Source organism: Sinocyclocheilus anshuiensis, unplaced genomic scaffold (genome assembly GCF_001515605.1).
Source record: "Sinocyclocheilus anshuiensis isolate Anshui unplaced genomic scaffold, SAMN03320099.WGS_v1.1 scaffold214, whole genome shotgun sequence".
In the NCBI taxonomy this organism is placed as follows: domain Eukaryota; kingdom Metazoa; phylum Chordata; class Actinopteri; order Cypriniformes; family Cyprinidae; genus Sinocyclocheilus; species Sinocyclocheilus anshuiensis.
The window spans coordinates 458,028-468,031 of NW_015544136.1; the positions used below are offsets into that span (position 1 = coordinate 458,028).

Genomic DNA, 10,004 nt, shown 5'->3' on the forward strand with positions numbered 1-10,004 from the left:
AGCTATACAGGCGTTAATACTGAATGTTTAACATTATATTCATTGCATACATATACTTTGTAGTAGACATCCTTAACTCCTTTCTGCTGTCTGTTGTTCTGTTGTTGGTGTTTCTTTGTTTGAATATGGCGCTTATCACATGCTGTGTGGTATCGGCGTTTGGTATCGGGACATTTTAACGAGTACGAGTACGAGTACAGGAGCTCAGTATCGGTATCGGTGCATCCCTAATACAAAGCCTCAGTAAAGTTAGAAAACAAGAAAATAATAGGAAAGAGAAAACAGGCTATTGAAATGGTTAGTCAGATTTCCAAAATTTAGTATTTTTTAAATAATCTTTTCTATAGTTCAAATAACTTTGTCAGATGACGGACAGTAAAATACCAGCTTGAATTTGGAGGGAAAAATGTGCAATTGAGCAATTACACAAATGTAATGTCGGAAACTACACTTGATGCTTTATGCTACACATCTGCTGATTTAAAATAATTAAAAAAAACATGATTCACAGCAATATCACTTTAAAACCTTCATTTGTAGCAGCTATACTGCTATAGAGGCAATCTTGATTGTAACCCAGGCAGTGCTAACTGTGCTCCTGGAGATCCATCTTCCTGTAAAATGAACTCTAATCGGACACACCAGTTAGAGAGCCAGTTAATGAAGCTTTTTTTTTTTTTTTTTTTTTTTTTTCCAAATCAAATTCAGAGGAAAAAAAAAAACATTATTTGGATGCAGAAATGGTTGATTGGGGATAAAATAGGCTAAAATATTGTGTTATGTATGTGTTAATTTTTATTTTTATTTTTCTCTAATTTGTATTTGCTATAAACAAATACACTAACCAAAAGACACAATATGTATTCATAGTTACAGTGTTTGATTATTTATTCATTTTAATTTGTTTAATTTTTTTAATAATATTTTCTACAACTGTCCAGCACACAGGATTTAGATCAGCATCTGAAATCACTCACCCATTTTTGTTCAGTTAATTGTGATTAATTAGTAAGCGACTTTTGACACTGCAGATATATTCTGGGTTCATTTGAGTGTTTTCCGGCACACAGTATCGACTCCAAACTTGCTCATTTTCATTCACTACTTCCCAGTGGTCTAAGTGACTAAAATCATTTTTATTTGAACTGGGTTATAATTCATGATTCATATATTTGACTCATTTAAAATGCTTTGTTTTATTTGTGACTTTGTGTGTGATTTTGTAAAGATCAAGGAACTTTTGGGTTCAGTTGATTTCTCTTTAGTGCACAGTATGTGGATCAAATATTGAATTCACACAGTCATTTTCATTAACTACTTCCCTATGTAGTGCACTCATATTTAAAGTATAGTTTAAAAATAGAACATTGTATAAAATGTTTGTTTTAGCATATAACAACCCTTGGGAGAAATGTGAAGCAAAAAGCTACAGCTTCTGAGCTGCCACCTCAGGGCAAGTGTGTGAAAGTTAATTATACTCCCACTATGGGAGGAGGGTTTTACATGACATGACATAACTCCTCATCCCTCCTCTCTCTCTCCTCCTGTCTATCGCTCTCCTTCTCCCAGTCTCACTTTTCCTGCTCTCCTTCAGGCATTGTCAGTCTCTGTCTGACCTTGACAGACTCTTTTATTGCCTGGGTTTTTTGCAAAGGCTGCAATTCAGCGCCATTTCAGCGAGCTCTTATGACAGGTATAGAGAAAGCCAGTTCAGTGGCAGCTGAGCAAGATCTTTTTTCATTATGCTAAGTGACGTTTGCTCTCCATGGGTCACTGGCGGAGCAATGCGAGAGAAACGGAGCTGTGACAACATTCTGTACGTAGCGGTGTTCTTTTTTTTCATCGTTTCTACATTGTTTCACAGTAGGCTTTTGGAACTGTGACCATTATTGGCTCCATGGTATATTGAACCCCTTAGTAATAATCTTTTTTTTTTATTAAATATCTTTTCTGAATCAAAAATAGAGTAAAAAAAGTAATATCACCAAATATCATGTATTAAATTATGATTTGGTGATCAATAAACATTTCTTATCATCATCAGTTTTGAAAACAGCTTAACATTTTTGTGGAAACCATGTTTCCACAATAAGGATTCTTTGAAGAATAGAAAGTTCAACTGGGAAAGTAAAAAATTTGATGCATCTTTGCTGAATAAAAGGATTAATTTAGTATTAGTACTTATACATTTCTTAATATTAATTTCTTTCAAAAAAGAAAGTATTTCTGACCCCAACATTTTGAATGGCATTTGATTATATATATAGGAATAAGGAATAATTGATGATGGGCTGTTGAATTATTAGAAAAATAATGCACACCCGAGGTGGTGATGCGGCCACGACGCGAAGCGGAGATTATTTTAGATTTAGATTTAGATTTAGATTATAGATTATTTTTCTAATAATTCAAAGGCCCGGAATCAGTTATTCCGCTTATACTACGGTTACCACACCTCAAGACATCGATCAGATGATATATTTAAAGGGATTCGTCTGGTTTTTGTACTTAAATCGCTTGTGAGTAGGATTATTTCTTCCGCATCTCATCCAACGGCTCTTTTGCTAGTTCCAAAACGTAATTTTAAAGCTTTATTATTATTAAAGGTTTATTTGTTTACTACTTGTCTATGTTAGTATTAAAGTCTTTCCCAGGAGACAAACAGTTAGAGAATAAACTCTAAAAGGAAATTCTAAAATAAAAATATTAGTATCTGGTGGTGATTCCAACTTTTCTATTGCTCTTTACTTAAAAATGTGAAAAAAAAAAAAAAGTGACGTGACGTGGCCAAGCATGGTGACCCATACTTGGAATTAGTGCTCTGCATTTAACCCATCCAAAGTGCACACACACAGCAGTGAACACACACACACACACCGTGAACACACACCCGGAGCAGTGGACAGCCATTTTTTTTGCTGCGGCGCCCAGGGAGCAGTTGGGGGTTTCGGTGCCTTGCTCAAGGGCACCTCAGCCGTGGTATTGAAGGTGGGAGAGAGCGCTGTACATTCACTTCTAATTTGTATTTGCTATAAACAAATACACTAACCAAAAGACACAATATGTATTCATAGTTACAGTGTTTGATTATTTATTCATTTTAATTTGTTTAATTTTTTTAATAATATTTTCTACAACTGTCCAGCACACAGGATTTAGATCAGCATCTGAAATCACTCACCCATTTTTGTTCAGTTAATTGTGATTAATTAGTAAGCGACTTTTGACACTGCAGATATATTCTGGGTTCATTTGAGTGTTTTCCGGCACACAGTATCGACTCCAAACTTGCTCATTTTCATTCACTACTTCCCAGTGGTCTAAGTGACTAAAATCATTTTTATTTGAACTGGGTTATAATTCATGATTCATATATTTGACTCATTTAAAATGCTTTGTTTTATTTGTGACTTTGTGTGTGATTTTGTAAAGATCAAGGAACTTTTGGGTTCAGTTGATTTCTCTTTAGTGCACAGTATGTGGATCAAATATTGAATTCACACAGTCATTTTCATTAACTACTTCCCTATGTAGTGCACTCATATTTAAAGTATAGTTTAAAAATAGAACATTGTATAAAATGTTTGTTTTAGCATATAACAACCCTTGGGAGAAATGTGAAGCAAAAAGCTACAGCTTCTGAGCTGCCACCTCAGGGCAAGTGTGTGAAAGTTAATTATACTCCCACTATGGGAGGAGGGTTTTACATGACATGACATAACTCCTCATCCCTCCTCTCTCTCTCCTCCTGTCTATCGCTCTCCTTCTCCCAGTCTCACTTTTCCTGCTCTCCTTCAGGCATTGTCAGTCTCTGTCTGACCTTGACAGACTCTTTTATTGCCTGGGTTTTTTGCAAAGGCTGCAATTCAGCGCCATTTCAGCGAGCTCTTATGACAGGTATAGAGAAAGCCAGTTCAGTGGCAGCTGAGCAAGATCTTTTTTCATTATGCTAAGTGACGTTTGCTCTCCATGGGTCACTGGCGGAGCAATGCGAGAGAAACGGAGCTGTGACAACATTCTGTACGTAGCGGTGTTCTTTTTTTTCATCGTTTCTACATTGTTTCACAGTAGGCTTTTGGAACTGTGACCATTATTGGCTCCATGGTATATTGAACCCCTTAGTAATAATCTTTTTTTTTTATTAAATATCTTTTCTGAATCAAAAATAGAGTAAAAAAAGTAATATCACCAAATATCATGTATTAAATTATGATTTGGTGATCAATAAACATTTCTTATCATCATCAGTTTTGAAAACAGCTTAACATTTTTGTGGAAACCATGTTTCCACAATAAGGATTCTTTGAAGAATAGAAAGTTCAACTGGGAAAGTAAAAAATTTGATGCATCTTTGCTGAATAAAAGGATTAATTTAGTATTAGTACTTATACATTTCTTAATATTAATTTCTTTCAAAAAAGAAAGTATTTCTGACCCCAACATTTTGAATGGCATTTGATTATATATATAGGAATAAGGAATAATTGATGATGGGCTGTTGAATTATTAGAAAAATAATGCACACCCGAGGTGGTGATGCGGCCACGACGCGAAGCGGAGATTATTTTAGATTTAGATTTAGATTTAGATTATAGATTATTTTTCTAATAATTCAAAGGCCCGGAATCAGTTATTCCGCTTATACTACGGTTACCACACCTCAAGACATCGATCAGATGATATATTTAAAGGGATTCGTCTGGTTTTTGTACTTAAATCGCTTGTGAGTAGGATTATTTCTTCCGCATCTCATCCAACGGCTCTTTTGCTAGTTCCAAAACGTAATTTTAAAGCTTTATTATTATTAAAGGTTTATTTGTTTACTACTTGTCTATGTTAGTATTAAAGTCTTTCCCAGGAGACAAACAGTTAGAGAATAAACTCTAAAAGGAAATTCTAAAATAAAAATATTAGTATCTGGTGGTGATTCCAACTTTTCTATTGCTCTTTACTTAAAAATGTGAAAAAAAAAAAAAAAGTGACGTGACGTGGCCAAGCATGGTGACCCATACTTGGAATTAGTGCTCTGCATTTAACCCATCCAAAGTATCCAAAGTCGGCGCCCAGGGAGCAGTTGGGGGTTTCGGTGCCTTGCTCAAGGGCACCTCAGCCGTGGTATTGAAGGTGGGAGAGAGCGCTGTACATTCACTCCCCCCACCTACAATCCCTGCCGGTACGAGACTCGAACCCGCAACCTTTGTGTGAAGGTAACAAAAACATTTCTAAATGCAATATGTGAACTGCTAAATCAGGGATGAGTTAATTTGTTATTAATTTGACTCAATCAAGCTGAAACAAGCTTTATGTTTGTCAGTGATAAAGCACTTTTTATATCCATGTCGGACAATTGACAATTGCTTCTGCACATGTGGTCAGTTTCATTGCCAGTCAGCTTGAGGGACAGAGACATCTGAATGGCTATAGGATGATGTTTGACAGATGTTGACTAAGTAGTTTGTGGCTGACCAGAGAAATGGTGAGCGACATAGTTCTTTTTTTCTTGTGAGAAAATTTGAGATCGTGAGAAAACAACACATAAAAAAGGAAATAATGCATGGGGCCTCTTGCAAAATATGGCATAACAACCCCCACCATCTCAAAAAATAAAAAAATAAATAAAATAAAAATTACCTTTTGAAACCTTGATAGTACTAAATACTTATATTTCTAAAGATAGATAGATAGATAGATAGATAGATGTCTGGCCCATAGGGCAATCAGGGCTCTCATCTTGTAGCATCACCTCGACTTGAATCTTTGCGCTACATACTTTTGAAGTATAAAAATCAAATTGCCAAAGTTGCAACAGTTGCACCAGGTACCATGGAAACTAAAATAAAGTACAGACATCTGTGAATTTTTTTTATGACATTTTTTTTTGCAATCGGTCGATGACTCTCATATTAGCTAAAAGCTAACAAGCAACCTTTGTGCACTGACAGTTCAAAATAAAGAAATATTTAGATGCATCGTTACCATATTCCAAGGAAAGCCATGAGGCCTGAATGAAATAGAAATCTTTTGTAATGTTATACATGTCTTTAATATCATTTGTGATCAATTAAATGCATTTTTACTGAATAAAAGTATTAATGTAAAATAAATAAATAAATAAAAATCTTACTGACCCCAAAGTTTTGAATAGTAGTATATTTGTTTAAACAAGAAATGTGCAGATTTATAAACAAAATTTGATTTATTTCAAGATATATTCTGTGACAGACAATTCAATATTTTTTTTATACTTTCCTGAAAAACTAGATAAAAATGCTGATTGAGAAAGTCATACCTGAAAATTAGCTGCTCCAATGGCATAAGTGCTAACATACTGTTATTAATGTGTGGGTTTCAGATTAGTGATTATGTTGGTCTGGTTGAAGTATCTGTTGGTCTCAGGGGTGCCGCTAAGGGGGGTTTTGGGGAAGTTAGGACGATTCTAAGGGACCCACGCACTTTTGGGACCCTAAGAGGTCTGTTTTATTAGCAGTAACAGTACTAGTAGTAATGCAATAGAAATTATAAATGTATCTACCAAAGAGTTACAAATAAAACAAAATTACGGCTTATGTCTGCATTTCCGGAAAAATTACAGGGTGATATTGCAAAAGATAAATGGTGCATAATTTAGAGGTTAATATTTAGTAAATTCCCCTTAAAATAATACAAATATTAAAGAAAAAATATATTATTGAGCTAAAATCACAAAAGCACAAATATATATTCATTATTATATAACGCTGTCTTCATTAATTTATATGTTCATCTAAAAGTGTTTGGGCTGTTTAATATTGGGATTTTGTTTAAAATCCCCCACCGCAGCCCCGCCCTACAACATCAAGCCCCACCCCCAGATAAAATATATTCCCGCGGCTATGGGTAGGTCTCTGACTAAATACTGATACCTAGTGGTCAAAAGCAATAGCAAAAGTAATAGGTCAGTATTATTAAATTGCAGACAAAGATTTTGGATAACTAGGTTGGCTGGTATGTTTGGTGGGGAATAGGTGCGGTAGGGGGCTCAACCTCATTTTCTTTCATAGGGCCCAAAATTGCTAGCGGCGCCCCTGGTTGGTCTTGAACTGAACAGTTCCCGGAAGCATAATGCAATACTAACCCCATTTCCAACCTTAATACTGTAGAGGAAGACACTTGGATTGTTCCTGCAGGAGAGTAATATGTGTCGTTGGATAAAATGCTCATGGCTCTACGGCATTTCAACATTTCTTTCAGCAGAGTTCTGAGTGCTCAGTGAAAATTACTTTGCCCCAGATTCTCATGTTGTTGGATTTCAACCTATTTTATGGAATTTTGAAGAAACTTTCACCAGATCTAACAATGGCTTTGGCTGTTCAAAGCACAATATAAGCCTTGTAGAGGAAATGTACCACAATGAAATTGGAAAACACTAAAATGGAAATGAAAAATGAAACCTGAAATAACTTTTTCATTGATACACATCTGTACCCAGGATGGATTTTGCCACAGATGTTTCATGTTTCAGGAGATGTTTGTTAACAAAAACTGAGCAAAACATGTTTGATGTTTTCTGTTCTTTCAGTTTTAGGTTTAGGAAGAGACACTCGTCTCTTCACTGCACAGCATGGTGGGTTTGGAGTCATAAATCAGTTTTATATGAGACTATATTTTAAAGGGGTCATATGATGCGATTTCAAGTTTTCCTTTCTCTTTGGAGTGTTACAAGCTGTTTGTGAATAGATAAGATCCCTAAAGTTGCAAAGACTAAAGTCTCAAACCCAAAGAGATATTCTTTATAAAAGTTAAAGGGGTCATATGATGCTGCTAAAAAGAACATTATTTTGTGTATTTGGTATAATTAAATGTGTTTATGCGGTTTAAAGTTAAAAAAACATTATTTTCCACATACTGTACATTATTGTTTCTCCTCTATGCCCCGCCTTTTTGAAACGCGTCAATTTTTACAAAGCTCATCGGTCTGTAAAAATCGACGTGTTTTAGAAAGGCGGGGCATAGAGGAGAAACAGTAATGTATAGTATGTGGAAAATAATGTTTTTTAACCTTAAACCGCGTAAACACATTTCATTACACCAAATACACCAAATAATGTTCTTTTTAGCAACATCATATGACCCCTTTAACATATTGTCAAGGTTAACTAGATATCCATGCAAAGGCCAAACCTACATGCATTGTGAGGTCAGATATTGATTTTCACCCTATTAATATTCCTAGTGTTTTGGGTCATATTGCATAACTTTTGAATTATGCAATGGATTACATACCATGCATAAAGAAGTGACAGATCTGTCTGCAGATGTTCAGAATAAACATTATACAATATACAATACCTTAGATATTAAATAAAGGGATATGTGAATAACCAGTGTGATTTTTTTTTTCTACAGATAACGTGTACAGAGAATGTCTTGCCAATGGGACCTGGGCAAAGAAGGGAAACTACTCCCAATGTCAGGAAATCCTCAACGAGGAGGTATGTGGTTGCACTTTATTAAATTAATAAAAATACATTCATACAATCATGTCACAATGATATTTAAATCATAGGTATTCTAATAATTATTATTCAATAAACTGTTTTATACAGTGTTTTTTATAGTGGTTTTAAAAAGGTTTTAAAATGTATTTTAACAAGGTTTTTAGTTTAAGCATTTGGAGAAAACAATTGAAATCAAACAAGAAGATCTCTAGATCACTATGCAAATTTGACACTGACCACATGATCCTCTTTGTACAAAAGGTCAGTTGCAATTTAATGAAAATTGTTGTATTAAATAAGAGTAGAATGCAAAATATAAGCTTTTTCACTAGTGGTTTTAGAAGTTTAGTCCGCATACAATTCAGTGCATATATCTTAGCTGAAAGTTCCTTTTCTTTGCACTCTGGATCAGTTTGTTGCACATTTTAGGTAATTCAAAGTGCTTTACATAAAAGAAAATAAAAGAATAATCACAACAATAAAACAAGGAATTAAAAAACTTTGAAAATTATTTAAAAATGACTGGAAACAGAACATCTAATTCTTGCAATGTTTTTTAGATGATACACTCTTAAAAATAAAGGTGCTTCAAAAGGTTCTTCAAGCGATGCCATAGAAGAACCATTTTTGGTTCCATTCATTATTTGACTTAGTGGGAGCATATACAGGCTAAACAAGAGCGGTGCAAGAATTGAGCCTTGAGCCTTGAGAATTGAGCCTACATTTTACTGCATTTAGACTTTGTGACTCTATTCTAATGTGAAGGTTACAGAAGTGTTATTGAATGAGGGACGCTAGTCATGTTTTCAAAAGTCACTGAGTCATTCTGAGTTCTTCATTCAGGTAGCACTGTAAAATCTTCAAAGACGGCACAATAGAATCCATGGATTCTTGTTGAGAGTTGTCACTTGGAATCTTTAGCAAGACTGTCATCCGACCTTCATAGACACGGTTTGCTTTTTATTTGCAGCTTACCTTTACGCTCTTTTATGTGTTCCAAATGTTCCAGCTGGATGCTGGTTGGCAAAGTTAGTTATAGTCTTGGATATAAATAGTAAATGCACTCACAACTGGCTATTTTATTACAGCATTTTTTAAATGCAGCATGTATAGTAATGCAGTATGTTTTAAATGCAGTATGTTTTTATAATGTTTCTATAATGTTTTTAAAGGTGCCATAGAATGGAAAACTGTATTTACCTTGGCATCGTTGAATAATAACAGTTCTGTACATGGAAATGACATACCATGAGCCTCAAACACCATTGTTTCCTCCTTATGTAAATCTCGTGCATGCAAAAGACCACTGAAAAATAGGCGAATCAGAACATAACACCGACTGTGACGTTACAGTCGGGATCACTAATAGTTACGCCCCCAACATTTGCATATATCCGCCCATGTTCTATGCCAGGCGCCAGCCGAACCTGCACAGCCGAATCATCAGAAGTTCTGCAGGTATTGTGAAGAAACAAGCGAGGATAATACAGAAAATGGCAGATCATGGAAATAAATGTTATGTTCCAG

At 34.9% G+C, this 10,004-nt stretch overlaps 1 protein-coding gene across 1 annotated transcript in view; it reads left to right on the forward strand.

Moving 5' to 3' along the window:
* LOC107694955 (corticotropin-releasing factor receptor 1-like) overlaps positions 1-10,004 on the forward strand; it is a 92,383-nt gene that overhangs the window by 69,965 nt on the left and 12,414 nt on the right. Inside the window, exon 5 of the mRNA XM_016494681.1 lies at positions 8,386-8,471. Coding sequence (XP_016350167.1) covers positions 8,386-8,471 — 86 coding nt within the window. The remainder of the gene's footprint in view (positions 1-8,385; positions 8,472-10,004) is intronic.